This window comes from Lontra canadensis, unplaced genomic scaffold (genome assembly GCF_010015895.1).
Source record: "Lontra canadensis isolate GAN:19392208 unplaced genomic scaffold, GSC_riverotter_1.0 scaffold48, whole genome shotgun sequence".
In the NCBI taxonomy this organism is placed as follows: Eukaryota; Metazoa; Chordata; class Mammalia; order Carnivora; family Mustelidae; genus Lontra; species Lontra canadensis.
In genome coordinates this window covers 3,478,796-3,497,005 of record NW_022631042.1, presented here as the reverse complement: position 1 = coordinate 3,497,005, position 18,210 = coordinate 3,478,796, and the positions used below count along the sequence as shown (strand labels likewise).

The 18,210-nt window shown below is 35.4% G+C and overlaps 1 protein-coding gene across 1 annotated transcript in view; it reads right to left on the bottom strand.

The window, feature by feature from the left end:
* The window catches only part of PCLO (piccolo presynaptic cytomatrix protein), a 397,216-nt gene that overhangs the window by 94,547 nt on the left and 284,459 nt on the right, over positions 1–18,210 (bottom strand). Inside the window, 1 exon segment of the mRNA XM_032873242.1 lies at positions 14,258–14,383. Within this exon segment, the coding sequence (XP_032729133.1) occupies positions 14,258–14,383 (126 nt within the window).

Genomic DNA, 18,210 nt, shown 5'->3' with positions numbered 1-18,210 from the left:
TACTTTTACAGATGTGAAACCTCAGCTTTAGAAATTACATTTAGTGGTAGTTCCAAAAGCCAGCCCTCCCGATTACTCATCTAAGTTCAGGAAAATTGGCATTCTAAGGGCTTTTTTTCTGTTTAAGATAAACAGAACCCAATTCTAAAATCTTGACTTTTTATAGCTAATATTTTAAAATTAAGTGCAAAAACAAAATAAGTGAATGCATTTGATTAAAATAAAACTTGCCATATCAAGTAGACAGATATTTAATGGGTGTCAGAGAGAGGACTAGATTCTGGGTCACTAAGGTCAATCAGCTTATGACTCCCAAAATGCTTTCTCCCAGGGAGGAGTAGGAGCATCATGGAAGGTAAACAAAACTCTGGCTCCAGGATTTGAGAACTCTGGGGGGTTGGTGGGTAGGAAGCTAAGAAATGGGAACGAGGATGGACCACCTCCTCTGCTCTCAGTATAAAACGAAAATTCAAGCCCCAGCATTAAGAAGGGAGAGTGATTACATGGGTTGAAGAGAGAAATGAGACCAGAAAGGTTGGTGTATGTCTGCCACAGGCCTAGTAGATCACCATGAACTCGGACTCAACTCATTTGATAACATAAGACATAAGAGGCTAGGTTTACAATAATCAAATTATCACTTTAATAACATTGTGTAGTTCGGAGAGGGCCTACGCCTTTCTTGCCCTGTGGCCCTCCCACTTCTGGCAGCTCGGGTCAGTCTCTTCCATGTTTCACTCTGTAGGACTGTTACGGTATATAGGGATTTGTGATTTCAAAATATGGGGGAGGGGCTTTTGGCTTACTAATTCTGAATACTATGTGTAGGAACAAATGAGTGAACACGCTGAGGTCATTTTCACTCAGCCGAAATTTAACACACACGTTGTATTGGCTGTGTGTGTACACAAATATATACACAATGTAATACAACACTTTATCATTATGTCCCTATTCCCCACCTTGGTCTGAAGAGCCATATCACACACCTGGGTTATTTCGTTTCCTAACTGCTGTCTTGCTACCCTTCACTCCTTCAAACTATCCTATTTACAGCACTCAGACTATTCCTATTTAAGTTTTTTTAAAAAAGGCTTATTTCTTTGGAGAGAAAGAGAGAGAGCGTGCATGCACAAGCAGAAGGAGGGGCAGGGGAAGGGGGAAAGAAAGAATCTCCACAGACTCCTTGCTGAGCCTTGAGCCCAACAAGGGGCTCCATCTCACAACCTTGAGATCATGACCCTAGCTGAAACCAAGAGTCAGATGCTCAACCTGTGCTCAGGCAAACCCCCAGCTCCCCCATCCCCCCTTAAAAAAATTATTTATTTACTTGAAGAGAGAAAGAGAGGAGTATTCCTATGTGTCAGCCCAGGGGCTTCTCATCCCACATGAGCAGAAGCTGAAGTCCTGACAATGGCCCACAAGATTCGATCTCTGTGACTGCTTGGACCGGAACCTCCGCTGCCCTCTCTCACATGCTCGCTAGCTCCCACCACGCTGGGCTCCTTGCTGTCTCCGTTTTCTTCCCACATATCAGGCATGATCTTGCTCTGGGCCTCTGCCCTTTTCATTTGTTCGCTGGAATACTGATACCTTCTGGCTCTGTCTTTCCTCTCCCTGGGAACTTTACTCCGTTCCGGCCTTCTGGGTGAGGCCCTCCACGAACACCCCTCTACAGCTGCAAGCCCACCCCCTACAGGCGTATCTCTGCTCCTTGCTGGATTCCTCTCCTTAGCACACACCACCATTAAATATAGGCTACTTATAAATAGTTTTGCTATTTTCTGTCTCGCCTGCTAAAAGGTACAGTCCATGCTTTCTTCATTTATGTCCCCACGGGGTCACGAGAGATCACTCTAGACAGCATGTACTAAAAAAATGATAGAAGTAAATGGATCCACTCATAGACCTCAGCAGACTCAAGCACCATGAAGGACGATGAGGATGATCTAGGAAAGACTAAAGAGTAAAAGAAAACAAAAGGAGCTTAAGAAAGAAATCTTATTTTCTTCCAATGATCAGTGTAATTTACTATACATATGAAGAGTCTTCAATCTGAAATCATTGAGTGCTGGCATGAAAACCTAAAATCCTGCATTTCCGCAGAACATTCTTTCTGTTTCAACACTCATTGCTCTAGCTGGAGCACAGCAGAATGTCGTAACTATAAAAGTTAACAATGAAATAAATGAAAGCTGGGAAAGATCTGTTTCAGTTCCTGGACAGTTCCTTGCCCTGAGAAGTTTACAATCTGCTGTTAGAAATTACCCGAAGGTTACCTGGGATTCTTTGGGATGGGAGGGGGCATATCTGTAATCTCCACTTAGTTATTGTACTGGTTTCTAATGCACGCAGAATACACCAGTGCGTTCTGAATTTCTATAGTCCTCTTACCACAACCAAAAAAACATAAAGTGCTCATAAAAAGTCACTAAAAAATGATTTTTTTTCCTTAAAGGTAACTTTCTTCTAGCTCTTCAGAATTATTTTATATTTTTATTCATTTAGACCCTCATCAAACCTTATCTCCACAGTGAGTACTTTTTAACCACCACCTTTCTAGACTGTAGGCACCTTCAAAGCAGGATAGCATCATATCGTTCTAGGATAGACCTGTGCAGAGTAGTTACTGAACACATGTTGTAACCCATATATACTCTTCATTATTTCTGGTATTCCTAATAATAGCACCACCACTCCTTTACAACAACCTTCTCGCCAAACTCCCTGTTGTGTTTCATTTTGTTTTGTTTTACCTCCATCTAACCTCAGTATATTATCTTGGCAGCCCAATACATTCTTATAATTCTACAGTACACACTTCAGTGTCCTTCCCATTAAGAAACATCTCATGCAGGGATGAATTCAAGTTTTGCAGGGCCTGAGGCTTATGAGGTTTTAAGGAAAAAATGGAAAGTTATGAATACAAAATGGGATACAAGTGAATATTTGTTAAAAGGACAAAAAAAGCCACAACAAATGACAAATGGTGAAAAAGCAACAGATGCCACAGACACGACCAGTTCCTCGGAACTTTCCGGAGCCGTGTCAGGGGCTTGCTGCATGAAGAAGGCGCCCTGACACTTGACTTTCATCAGTGTCATAATTTCTCCATTCTGGTCTCATTTATCTCTTCAGCCCATGTAATCACTCTCACCTTCTTAATGTGAGGGCTTGAATTTTTGTTTCGTCCAACACACTCAGCTCATCAGGCCTCACATGCTACCATTTCACCTTCTCGTTCGAAACCTTTGACCATGGACCATTTCTATTCTCAAGGCTCACTCTCTCCCTGACATTGCTTCAACAGGTAAAGGGTCTCCTAAGCATGCATGAGAGAAGGGTCTACAGGAGGATTCTGTACATTTAATGCCCAAGACCCAGTGGGCTTCTGTGATTCGTCAAAAGTCCCATACAAAAGGAGTTGATGAGAAAAATGAGTCCAGACACTGAGGGTCAGACATCAGACACCTACACCACAGCTCTGCTCACTAATAAAATGTGTTTTCAGTGACTAACAGACCGTGAAAGTTACATGAACAGATCCTCATGGCACCTATTCCAGAGATTTTAATCAGACACGAGGTTTACTGATTAACAGACTGGTAATAAGAAGAAAAACTTAGAAGCCTTTTCAAAGATTAGCCAAAACTTTGGTTTTACAGTTAAAATGAGAAATGGTTTAATCACTTCAGGCATTCCATGTTTGTTTGTTCTTAACTTATTCAGGCCTGATAACGGAAATAATATTTCACTATAGCAGACAGCTCAAATGGTTCAGTGTTCCCCCATGGGAAGCCTGAACTTTGTAAGATTTATTGTCATCCGCGCAAATAATTTTATCTGTCCTTAAAAAAGTAACTTCTATAGCTAGTCTAGTGCCTTAGAGTTAACAAAGCACATAAAATATATCGGCTCCTTTCATTCCATTAACCCTGTGAGATAGGTCTTAAAACCTCTCAGTTGTACAGATGAGATAAAAGGAGACTGAGGGAACATCAGTAACTTGACTAAAGTCTTGAAGATGGCTTTATCTCCATGTTTCTGACCCAAGTTCGGTGCTTTGTTAATGAGAAATATTCTGTGTCCCTGTAGTTCAGAGATCAGGACTGACAATGGTCAGTTATCTAAGCATGTGCAGGTATAAGGGCCAAAGAATTCAATCTTAATGTAGCAAATATTCTTCTTACCATCAAAGATCTCCAAAGTGAAAGTAAACATGCTCTTCTCGCCACCTATGTAAAATGCGATGCCAAACACTGCATTTAATATTTCTGGTACATTATTTCTAAATCTGACTATTATTATCCCAATTTCCTTACTGAGAACACCAAGGTACTAAAAGTTGAACAACATATCCAGGCAGTTAAGTACAACAGCTGAATTTAAATTCTGACCTGTCTGACTCAAAACACATTCTCTGAATATGTGGGACATGTGAAAACATCAGCTGATGAAGATCTATTATGAATATTAAAGATAGTTCAGCATTCTTGCTTCCAAAACAACCACTCCAATTCTCTCTTTCTCTCTCTCTCTCTCTCACACACACACACACACACACACACACTAAAATGTAGCCTGTTATGGCATACTGACGAGACAAATCCAGAAATTTAAGAATCAGTATCACTTGAACATACATAAACATTTCAAGGTATGCTACCCTTGTTAATAAAGGCAAGCAAATTACGGTAGGGATTATTACACTTACGAAAAAATGTACAAAACAGGGTAATTCTTTAGTTTTCTTGACATCTCTACCAGAAATATTATGAATCAAACATACATTTCCTCTGATTAATTTCAAAGTAAGTGGATAAAAAATGATAAATATATTTCTTTGTCCTGGCAACACGCTAGTCATCAATATCCTGACAAAGTAAGGAAGCTGTCACTGCCTCCTAAAAATAATACATCATAACCTACCAGTCCAGTTGCCTCAAGTTTTTTTTTCTTCTTTCCATAAGATAGATTCCCAAATATTTATTAGGAAATCTTTGTATTAACATGAAATGTGATCTTTTGTCATGTGTACCTGACACACCAGCTTGTAGGAATTTTGAGAAATCTCATACTAATGACCAATCCGTACCTGGTAATCCCCCAGGACCAAGAACAAGGAAGCTCACTCATCTGTGTGGTGTGTTTCTTGATCTCCAACCTTGATCACTGCCATGCCATCTGTAACATATGCCAAAAAAGCATAAGCAGAAATAGAGACTTTCTTGCCTAGGAACATTCTCCCTTAAGTTACACAGGAGTGTGTCTTCTAACAGTACTACTGGAGTTAACTCTCCTACCAGAGACTTCTTCATAACAAAGATTTCCGGAGGCCAACTTCTCACATCAAAACCGCCACTCCAAAAACAGCTAGCCTCAGCCTCACACCAACCACTGATTGTCAACCATAGAGCCAACAGCATTTTCTTGCCAGAAACCCTCTCAAATCATCTCTACAAAGAGCCAGCTAGTTGGATCAGTATCACCCACACTGAAACAATAGAAACTAAGAATTTAACAATATCCATGAATTAGAATTTATGTCACAGGCATATTTCCTCACAGAATGACGTATGGATGAACAAAAGATGAGATCATTCTTCACAGGTATGATGACATGGGAGAATCTAATTTTTCCTATATCCCTGGCTAAATCAAAAGCAAGCAGTGGACATCAATGGTTGTAAACTTTTGCTCTCCTATTCTATGTACCTACTGGTTCATTAAAAGGGTCTTGAAGCTACATTTACATCTTAACACTATATTCTTATCTTGGCTCTAAACGGCTTTCTAATCTTCCAAACCAATTTGATTTAATCATTAATAATAGTAATAACATAGATACAAGTTATATCTTCAAAATCAAATGATTGTTTTTGGTTCACTGACTATAAGATGTTTAGTTCTTATGGATTTACTGTTCTTTTATGGAAATTGTTGAAATTCTAAAAGTATCATGTCAGTAATGTATTTCACAATTAGGATACACAACACTAAAAAAAATTGGGAGAATGAGTTCAAGAACTTCAGTGGTTAAATGAAACTCAAAACCAATGATATGCACATGAAGAATTACATTTGGCCCATTATATTTCTTTAACAAAATTTTATTTTATTTACATTTTCTACTCTGCCTTTTCTAGGGATATAATATTATTATAAGTTGATATAAAATGATACAAAATTGTTTATAAATTTAACAATTGTTATGTGTTAATTTTTTTTACGGTCCTAACTTATTTTATTGTAGTGATTCAAAATACAATGATTAAATCTCTAGGTAGGACAAGTGTCCAGTATTGTGAATGCACTTAAGACTCAAATAGACATGACTCAGTATAAAAAGACCTATTTTTTCTCAAGTTAATCTATTCCTTCAATACAATCACCATCAAATTTCCTACAGAGATTTTCCTGAAAATTGATAAGAAGATTCTGAAATGATGAAAAGCTCATAGGTTAAAAATTGTCCCAAGACGGTTCTGAATAACAGCAATATGCTACCTACCATATGTCAAGACTTATTATAAAGGTATCATAATTAAAACTGTGACAATGATGTTGGGATAGACAACAGACAAGTAGATTAGAACAAAGAGTGATAAAAGACCCACACATGTATAAAAAAATTCAATATTTGACAGATGGAGCATTGTGGATCAGTGGGAGTAATGACACACTATTCAATAAATGGTACACACACACAACTGATTATCTTTATTGAGGGGGGAAAACCTAGAGTTTCTACTCAGACCACAGATAGAATAAAACAACTTAATTCTCTGTCTATCAGGACATTATGTGAAAAGTGAGAAAAATTTTATGATTTTTAGAAGAAAATATAGAGCAATATTTTTAAGACTTTTGGGTAAGGACAATTTCCTAAACAATACAGAACATTTATAAAACTTAACAGAAACAAAAATGCTAAATTTGCCTATATTAAAATTTCAATTTGTATAAAAACAAACAAAAAGACAAACAAAAAATACCAGCCACATACTGGGAGAAGACATCTACGCCCACTTATTTGACAAAGGATTACCAGAAGATATAAAGATTCCCTCAAATTCAATTCGAAACACATAAACTAATCCAATTAGAGAATAAGCAAAAGAACAGGCAAAATGCAGATGAGAAAAACCCAAGAGTTAACAAGATTAATAAAATATTATCCTATTCAACATTACCAAAGGGAAGGTAAACAAAAACAACGGACACCATCGCATATTACATTTGAAAATGAAAATTCAGAGAAAAAGGACCACAGATGTAGAGAAAGAAGAAGACTCATTTATTACTCACAAATGTAAAAACAGTTTAACACTTTGGACTATAACTCGGAAAAAACAACTACTGTTGAAAAAAACCATACAACATTCTCCTATATTATTTAACAACATAGTCATTATAACCCAGAAATTTAACTTGTAGAAGAAATTCCTCCACACATGCATGAGGAGACTACTTCAAAAAATCAATTCTAGCATTGCTTGAAATAGTTAAAAAACCTCATAAATAACTTAAATAACCAGAGAATGTTTAAATTATAGTAGAGATGTACAATAATAGAATTCTGCCCCATAGTGAAAATAGATGAACTAGAGCCACATGTATCACTATGAGTAAGTCATATAAACTTCATATAACTAAGGGAAGTTGCAAAAATACATTAAGATATCATTTATATAAAATTTTAAAAACAAGCAAGATATGAAACATTTATGAATACGTACATAAAACTGTGAAGAAAAGCAAGTGAAAGAGTAACCTCAAATTAGGTCTAATAATCTGGGACAAGAGGAGAAGTCTGGGACAAGAGAGGTGACTACAGGAGGCTTTAATTATTTATGTATATCCCTTTCCCCTAAAAATATGAAACAAATATGGCAAGATGTTGATATAATAAATATGGCAGGTACATGGCTATCTGCCGTATTATTCTCCACAGCTTTTTTTAGAAACATTTGTAATTTACAAACATTTGTAATCAAAATTACAAGTCATGCAAGTTATGCTGAGTGAAATAAGTCAAGCAGAGAGAGTCAATTATCATATGGTTTCACTTATTTGTGGAGCATAACAAATAGCATGGAGGACATGGGGAGTTAGGAGAAGGGAGTTGGGGGAAATTGGAAGGGGAGGTGAACCATGAGAGACTATGGACTCTGAAAAACAATCTGAAGGGTTTGAAGAGGTGGGAGGGTGGGAGGTTGGGGGAACCAGGTGGTGGGTATTAGAGAGGGCACGGACCGCATGGAGCACTGGGTGTGGTGCAAAAACAATGAATACTGTTATGCTGAAAATAAATTTAAAAAAATTATTAAAAAAAAATTACAAGTCAGCACCCGTTAAGTGCTAAGTTGCATACATCAAACCATAAAATGCTGAGAAGCTCCCCAGCCCCGCTCCCATCAGGGAAGGTGGAACAGAGAGGGTGGGATGTTGAGCTGCGCATTTCAAAAGACAAGAGGTGAAAATTGTGAATAAGCTGTTTGCGTCTCAGAAGGTAATTTTCCTGACTGGAGAGGGGGCTCAGACTAAGAGAAAACATGTCCTCATTAATGAATCAGTGAACATCTCACCCTGACTTCTTGTGGTTACTGTGTAATTGGAGACATTCAACCACTGAGCTGTTCTGGTAAAATTCACAAGACTGAGAACAAAACACACTCACCATTTAAGTGCAACTAAATCAGAAACATGTGTCAGGTGGCAAACATCTCCACAGCGCTTGTTATTTCGAGTTGAGATTTTAACTTCTAATTTAAAACTCCTCTGTTTTGTGCCTGCCACCCTCTGACAAAGCTTTTGGGCAAGAAAAGAACTGCCAGGGGAAAATCCTCTCCTCACGCTCTGTCACTGCGTGGAACGGTGTGCTGCATTTTCCAGGTATCGTTATTTTTTTTTTGTTTATTTTGTTTTGTTTTTTTCCTGTATCGGTAACAATCTAATACTGTCCTCCCCTCCCCTTGGGATCTTAATTAAAATTCTAAGCAAAGAAAAACTAAAAAAAAAAAAACCAAACAACAACAAAAAACAAAAACCCTAGAGTACATTTATGAGCAGTTAAGCTCAAAGTTATAAGAACGTGTACCCAGAGGTAATGGTTTCTATTTTGTGCATTTTTTTTCCCCTGAAAAGGTAATCAAAATGGTAATTAACCAACTGTAGATGCTGTCTTAAATGTACATGGTTCTTTACAAATAGTAGCATGTGACCACCTGTATTATTAATTTGCTTCACAAAATCCTGTGAGGAGTAACATCTTAATACGTACCCAACATTTGTAATTAAAAATTAATTCTTCAACACTCATTTCTACATATATTATTTGAAATCTTGTTTTATTTGACACTTTTGGGCCCTGGGTATGCAGGAAACAAACCTCAGTGTTAAGGGACAAGAAAGATCCACGTACAAGTGACATAAGCACAAATGGATGGAACATAGAGAACTGACCCTGGTCTTTATCAGATTAAATAAAACAAAACAAAGTCTTTGCTTGTCATGAGGTATAGATAATTGTATTATGGGCTCCCAAAATCTGGACATGGTTGGTACTTTGATCTGAGAACAACATAAAGAGTTATTTTTAAGGAAAGCTTTTTTTTTTTTTTAAAACATGTCATGAATTCTAAAATTGTAATCATATCAAATAGGTTTCACTACATATAACAGAGAAAAGAGAGTTTATTACAGAGGAAGCATGTAATTTTTTGAGGTCATTGGTTAAGGAGCTGATTATATTGAACCTGGTATTGATATTGTACTGTGAATAAGGTTGATAATCATTTCTCTAAACATAAAAATTTAAAATGGAAGTGGCAAGTTTGAAATATACATTCAAAGTCCATATATTCAAGTGTACTTTTAGATACTCAAATAGTTCAAAGAGAAATAACAATATCAAAGGAGAAAATGAGATAATATCATATATCACTTAAAGCCCCAATATTGATGAGCATTATACAGCCCCAATACTGTTGACCTGAAATTATTTCAAATTTTAATCTTAAAGCAAATAGCAAGAAATAGCACTTCAGAAACTTAGATTTGTAGTTTAGTTCCCCAGATGTTTTGTCTTCTTTTTTTCACCCCCAACAGAAAAAATGACCTTATGCATTAAAAGAAAGAAGGGCAGGTTGCAAAAAATCATTCTTGGAAAAAAAAAATTCGTGGTCTGGTATTTGCTTAAGAATGTTTAGGAATGCTACAGAGAAATAAGTTTTAAGATTTTGGAAGATTCGTTTCCCTCAAGTGTCTGACTGTGTAAGTTCTTTCAGAAAATCATTACAGAATTTTACAAAACTAAAAGATTGGCTCAGGATATTTTGATTCACACAATGTTCCCTAACTGCTTTTTTAATTTTAGGGGATGGCACAAGCCTCTATTATGAGTGTTTAAACACAAATTTCTTGAGAATAGCTTAATGATTCTGCAATAATAATTTTTGCTAATTATCAGCATTCAGAAACATCATTTTCGTACATTACTCAACAAGATAGACAACCTTGTTCAGAAAGATTTCTCAAAAAACAACGAATAAAAATCTCCAGGAAGTATAGCGGGGCTTTTTCCCCTTCATTGCATAAGTCAGTACTTTCAGAATTTTGGCTTATGAACACTAGAGAACCTACATGACTGGTCAGTATGTTTTAAATGCACAAATCCAGAGAATAAAAAGCTAGAGGAAACCTGGAAATACCTTTGCTTTTCCAAACATCAACATAGTCTGAATCCATGGCATTGCGCACAATGAGAGTGTAAGCATGTGAGACACTGAATCTGAAAAGCCTACTGTAGGAGAAAAAACCAACTTAGAAAAAAACAGTAAAGTTGACCAGTTTTTTGGGAAGAGCTTCATTGTATGGAGTGGGAAAAAAAAGTACAGTCTAAGAATTCTATGGTCAACCAAATGTTACGCATGTTTTCAATTGAGTGGAAGATAATTTTAAACCATAAAGGCTCAGTGTACATACTTTTGTATTTGGAAATGCAGAAAGATACACTTGGAAGACATCAAATCAATTCCTAAGTCTACCAGAACTCATTCTACAGATGGAGATAAACAGTTACATACCCACAAACACATATTTTATCTATTTATTCATATACATATGCTTTTTCCTTAGAAAAGAATTGATTTCAAACTATGGCAAATTAACCATCTTTAATGCTTTCAATAAACAAAATTTTATGATGGTCATGAAAAATTTTAAATATTAAAAAAAATCCGCAAGTCTCCAGTGATATACACTGGGTATTGTTAGAGTGACACCTCGCCTCAGGCATAAAAATCAGAGTTGTGTTTTAACCAATCTAGAGCTCTGAAATTTTATGATAATCTATCAAAGATTAAAGATGAGGGCTCTAAGGATAGCATATATGAATAAAGCACATATTTAAAGACAAAACAAAAACTATGTAAATATAAATACACGTACATAAACATATATATCCTGAAAATATACTGGTCAAACAAGGTGAGTCCCTGTGGATTCCCATTTGGACTGATGGCCTCCTAGTCAGTTCATCTTTGCATATAAAGAGAATGAATTTTATCATTTAGCCTGGTGGCCCAGAACACAGGTATTGCCTTGTGGATGGTTTGTATGTTAAAGTAACTCCTTAAAATATTTAATGTTTCAAAAACAGGACCTCAATATTGAACCAAGACAGCGTCGTGAATCCAATAGAAAGAAATAATACCAAGGGTTTTATTAAGGACCTATGTTGTAAGAGTAAATAAAACAAAGCTAGAAATCATAAATCACAATGGGTGTGCATTTTACAAGAACTGGACTCCAACCAGAGGATCTGTGCTCACAGAAAGGCCTCGTGTGGCACTTTGGCAAATCTTTGGGGAGAATTACTAAATAAATAATTAAAATAAAATCTTAAATAATATGCATGTAGCTTTCAATGATTTCCCATTCAAACCAAATAGGCAGACCGTAAGACTGCTACTTCCAAAAAGGATGAGAAATTTTGTGACAGTCTGAGCATGTAACATTCTAGGTTCATTTCAATTTTCTCTCTTGAATTAATTTGCTTTATACCTATTTTTTAAATTTAAATTTATGAACTTAAAAATGGCTACATAGGCTACCAAGTACAAAGAGTATCATTTCATAACAGTATGCTTCATTCAAATTGTTTTTCAAATCATCCTGATTTGTAGTATTTCCCAATTTCAATGATGTAAATACGGAGAAGGGTTTCTTTATTCAAGTATCTTTGCAAAACCTTAACACAAACAATTGCCGCAATTTTTTATTTTAAAATAAAAATAGTATATACACTTCCTTCTGGAGTATGCTGTATGAAAATGATCATGTCACTCCCATTCTTAAAAATGGTCTCAACTTAAAAAAAAAAAATGGTGTCGATCCTATAGCTTAAGTAGATGGCAACACCTAAGGATTAGCATTAGGAGTGATAGGATTATAGTCACAGAAACTTCATACAGACTCAGTGTTCTGTTCACAATTGTTATATGTTGATTCATTGTCTTTACCTTCTTTTAGCTATCTGGCTAACTCTCCTACCTTTTCCTGTTTTATGCATGATATTAGAATATTTTTTTTAAAGATTTTCTTTATTTATTTGACAGACAGAGATCACAAGTAGGTAGAGAGGCAGGCAGAGAGAGAGGAAGGGAAGCAGGCTCCCTGCTGAGCAGAGAGTCTGATGCGGGGCTCAATCCCGGGACCCCGGGATCATGACCTGAGCCGAAGGCAGAGGCTTTAACCCACTGAGCCATCCAGGCGTCCCAATATTAGAATATTTTTAATGATATGATTTCACGGGCACCTGGGTGGCTCAGATGATTAAACATTGGCCTACGGCTCAGGTCATGATCTCTGGTTCCTAGGATGGAGCCCCAGGTCTGGCTCCCAGCTCAGCAGGAAGCCCGCTTCTCCCTCTCCTTCTGCCTCTCCCCCTGCTTGTGCTCTCTCTGTCTCTCTCAAATGGATAAATAAAATCTTAAAAAGAATAATAACATGCTTTCAGTTACATATTAGGTAATGTCCTGGTAAAGTGGCATTCTGAGAGTCAACAAGCAAATAAACAAACAAAACAGGCCTAATTTGTCCATTTCCACTTTGTAAATACTCCCACCATGACCAATTCAAGACATCAGTGTGACGTCATTGAATGTGAAGTTGGGAAGAGCATATCTTAGTGAGTTGGTTGGCTCTAGTAGAGCATTGTGATGAATCAATAATGCCTCAAGTTTCAGAAAAGGACAGTGAATCATTTTAGCATGATTAAATGTTAAGCAATGGGCTGCATTTTATAAAACTATGAAATGACAGAAAAACACTTTCCAAATAAGTATTTTGAGTAGAATAAAATGTAGGTTGAGGCAATTTTATGATTAAAAAATATTCATCATAAGCAATATCATTGAAAGCTTGTAACCTATATGTTAGAGTTTGGAAAATGTGAATGACATTTAATTAAGAAGAGAAAATAATCATCATGCATTTTGAGACTCAAGGATTTTATAACATTTGAAAGAAAGTGATTATATATATATACATATTTTAATGGCCCTTTAGATATATCTGTAAAGTTCATTATTTTAAAATGTTTTTGATGAAATAAGGTGTATAGTATCTAGAACAGACCAAGAAACCTAGCCCAGGAGTTGGCAAATTTTTCCTATAAAGAGCCAGACAGTATGTATTTTAGGCTTTACAGACAATTTAGTCTCCGTCATGAATACAGTTCTGTTATTGTAGTGTGAAAATACCCACGTTCAGCATGTAAATTGATGATCCTGCCTGTGTTCCAATAAAACACTATCTATAGAAATAAGCAGCAGATAGATTTGGCCTGTGGGCTGTTCATAGTTTGCTGACCTGACTTGACTTGAGTGTGTACTGAATCATCTGATATTTTACAGTTCTGATCTCAATATAATTTTTTTAGTGTTTATAAAAAATTAACCCAATGATGAAAGTTTTTTAAAATAATATTGCCCAAGTCAACAATATTGACTCATTAGTATTTCTTAAACAAGGTAATCCCATAGCAAACCAACAGCCAAAAGGACAATGCAATTGAAAATAAGATGAATATAATTGTGAACACATTTCTTTTATATTACTATACCAAAATTTCATAATTCGTCATAAGGAGAGAGGTCTACCTAGACAGTAAAGAGGAAAATTTAACATGAAATTAAAATATATTTAATATGAGTACATTCATTTTAATTGACTATGAAATCCTTATCCTTACCTTCTATAAGTTTCCCTGTCTGTTCTGCACTTCCTCCAGGAAGAATTTTGGCAATATAGGCTCCAATTTCACCATTATGTCCAGGGATTTCTTTACCACCCACAATCCTAATTCCTAATCCATTACCTGTATTGAAAAATTAGCAAATTATTAGTCATGATTTAAAGAGACAGCAGATATCAAAAGTTATAAGGTGCACATAAAGTGGGCTCTGGTACCCAGAAGCTATCTACAACATGAATATTGGGACTGGACACTAATAACAGAAAGGTATTATTCTGAATTCAGTAATAGTTGATATGAATAGGACATTCTGAGATTTTGGTAGCATCTATGATGAATCACCTGATACTAAAAAATAATTCTTTGAATTCAGCCATACCACCAAGATAAGAAACAAATATCTTTGTCCATTTTTAACCAGATACTTTATAAAAACATTGTATGAAGATGTTCCCACTATAAGAAACTCCAGAGCATATAGTTCACTTATGAAATTGAGGAGCATTTCACTTAAAAAGGCAGTAATGGCAGTCATACATTGAGAGGACACAATCCAAGCATATGACTGCAAATGATAAAATGAAAACACGATCATAACTTGTGAATTACTATTGACTTTTTAGCCTTAACTCATCAACTAACATTGTCTGTGCATTAGCATGGCACTTACTGCAAGGCACAATAAAATTATTCTTGACTGATGAACAATTTAGTAAACTTTTTTATTTCCTAGAACAGATTTTTCTGTAAGTAGCCTCATGGAAAAAAAGATGGAGAATGATTATTATGTGAAAACTAACTGAGACAGAATTAAGTTTATATTTTCTTTTTAACCAGCTAAAAATTAGCAAGTGTATATATATAAAACACCAGATATACTTTTTTTTACCATTGTCAAGGATATTAAAAATAAAAGTACTAAAAGAAAGCAGTGTTATTCTTCTTAAATGAAGGTACAATTATGTCTTTAAATTATAATTCTTGCCATTCACTGATTGAAGTATCACTTTCAACTCTTTCAAAATCTCTAAATTTTAAAAGTCATCTCCCTTATAGTTTCTGTTTCCTTCTCACTTTACTCCTCAAAAGCAATCCCTGTAGTCAGCATCAACACAGTACAAACATTCAAAAATCAGTAACACTGGATTATGGAATCCTTCTGTCATCCACCTAGTATAGTTTGGTAAAACATCATTCTCAGGTTATAAGATGGTTCTGACGGAATTTCCTCTCTCATTTTCTTCCTCTGTTCCTTCTTTGTATTTACCCTCTTTTCTCTCCATCCTTCCCTACTATTTACCTCCCTCTTTCTACTTTTTTTTTTAGATTATATTTATTTATTTGACACAGAGAGAGAGATCACAAGTAGGCAGAGAGGCAGGCAGAGAGAGAGAGAGAGGAAAGCACGCTCCCTGCTGAGCAGAGAGCCCGATGAGGGGCTTGATCCCAGGACACTGGGACCATGATCTGAGCTGAAGCCGAACGCAGAGGCTTAACACAATGAACCACCCAGGCGCCCCCCACCCCCACCTTTATTTTTTAACCAGGGTAAGTGTTCTGAAGATTTAGCCTCAAAATAAAAATTAAAAACAAACAAACAACTATGTTTCTAAGTTTCCTGCTGTTCTTAAGGGGTCAGAGCTTTCTCTGGCCCTACTTGTGGAGCTTTTCTGTTGCCAGTTTCTTGGTCCATTTATTGCTATGAGAGATTAATTTATGATTACTCATTGAATGTAACTGGGTGAATACAGAATGTCATCTAGTACATGACCTGGTTTCAACTATGTCTGCCTAGAAACAGTTGATTTGTTAGACAGTAGGCTATAAGGATTCCCCAGGACTGATCCTACAGTAAGACATTAGAGAGATACAAACAAAGGGTAGAAGATGAAGAAACGTTCCTAGCCACTCTTGATTCAATTAGTCTAGTCTATTTTTTAGTGTGAAGGACATTTAGAAATTACATATTGAAGATTTTAAAATAGCTGGCCATAATTAAAGGGTTATTTTATGGAGTTTATCTATAAAAAGTAAGAATAGTTTCTTAAAGATTTGATTTTACTCTACATTACTGAATCACTCGGAGCTGTAATTTACCACTTGTTAAACTTCTCAAAAAATACACACAGACACTGAATTTCTAATGTGGTCAGTGTATACATATCATTTTCAGATGTAGTCAGTTTCAGATCCTAAAAATCCGCAGATCCACATTTCCTGCGTGTATGGGCATATGTTCAAGATCATGGCTTACATCAAAATTTATCATAATGCTAGAGTATAGAAGGGAGCAAAGTGCTAAGGGTATTCGGTTTGAATTATTTCTTTTTAAGCTTAAAAGAGAGAGTATAAACATAGCCCATGAAAAGCATAAGCTAGATGCTTAGGATCAGTTGTTACACCTTGTAAAGGTATAGCTAAAAGAGTAGTTGTGGAACTCCAAATTCTCTTAATTGGTATAAGTGATTATTTTTAAAGGTTCACTTGTAGTTCCACTCTTTTTAAAAATTTTTATTTAATTAATTTATTTTTATTATGTTCAGTTAGCTACTATATAGCACATAATTAGCCTCTGATGCAGTGTTTAATGACTCATTAGTTAAGTACAGTTTCATTCTGTAGTCAGAGTTAGGTAGTTGGATCCTTAGTACCATTTGATTTTTAGTGACTAAGGACGCTCTAAAACCCTGTAATAAAGGATCAGTGGAAGCAAATTATAATTATATCCATCTTAATAAAGTAGTACAACACAATCTCATTTAATTTATAAAATACAGTCTCATACCACTGAATTCTAATACTCAAAGCACTTTCTAAATACATGTTATAAGCCTCAGTATCTTTGGTAAAATGAAAGTAATGTACAGTGATGACAATAATGTGAGAAATGAAATTCATATGTAAAGAAACCACTTCAAAAACACAGTAAATTTTTAAGAATGACTGTTGCTCTGGCCGATGCTAAGTTTTTCGTGTGAACAAAGTAGCACAGAAATATTAAAATTTGTGATAAAATAGAATGATAGAAAATAAAAAGACTTAGAAAGTATAACAGTTTTTTGCTTACTTTACAGGAGTTACATGTATCCTAATTTGGACATAATGGATATAAAGTTAATTTACATGATTTCTAATTATTTAAACCTGGACATTTTGATTTCATATTTCTATAGTTGCACTTTGATATTTTATGTTATAAATGCAGAAAAAATAAAAATACTTAATACTTCTATAAAAATATAACACCCTAACTCAAATCTAAATTGTAGAACTCAATAAAAGATTTGGTAAATTCAAGAAGAAACATTAATTTTTAACTGAAATGCTTATATCTGAATGGTCCCTGATAATTGATGTTTATATCATCACTGTTTTTCGACTTTTGACAAATTTTTATCAACATAAATTCCTTTTGCCTCCCTGCTTGTATTCTATCTAAAAACATTAATGAAATACTTCCTTAGATGCTTTGAAAATACAGTAGTTTTGTTCAAGTGAACAGTGCAGCAGGTTAGAAAGACCAGTAGTTACCAAAGAGAACACAGAAGCTTTACTAAAAGATTGTCTAAGTTAAAATAATCTCACAACATATAAGCAGGGATGTTGTTGAAGTCTTACCGAGAAATCTAACTTTCAGAAATCCTTTAAAGTATGTAGAGAATGTTTTTAAGAAAAGAGAAGTTCAGTGATGGATGTAGCAAAATCTTTAAGAAAAGTATTACCTTAATGACCTTAGGGTTATAATTTAAATGTACAAGTCTTTTTAAGTCCTTATTATAATTATGCGGTAAGTACACTATTATGTAGTCACTTTTAATATTCCGGGCCAAGATGGCAACACAGGAAGCTCCTGAACTCACCTTGTCCCATGGACACACCGAATCTACAGCTACACGTGGAGCAATTCCCTCTGAAAAAAATCCAGAAACTAGCTGAGTGATTCCTACATA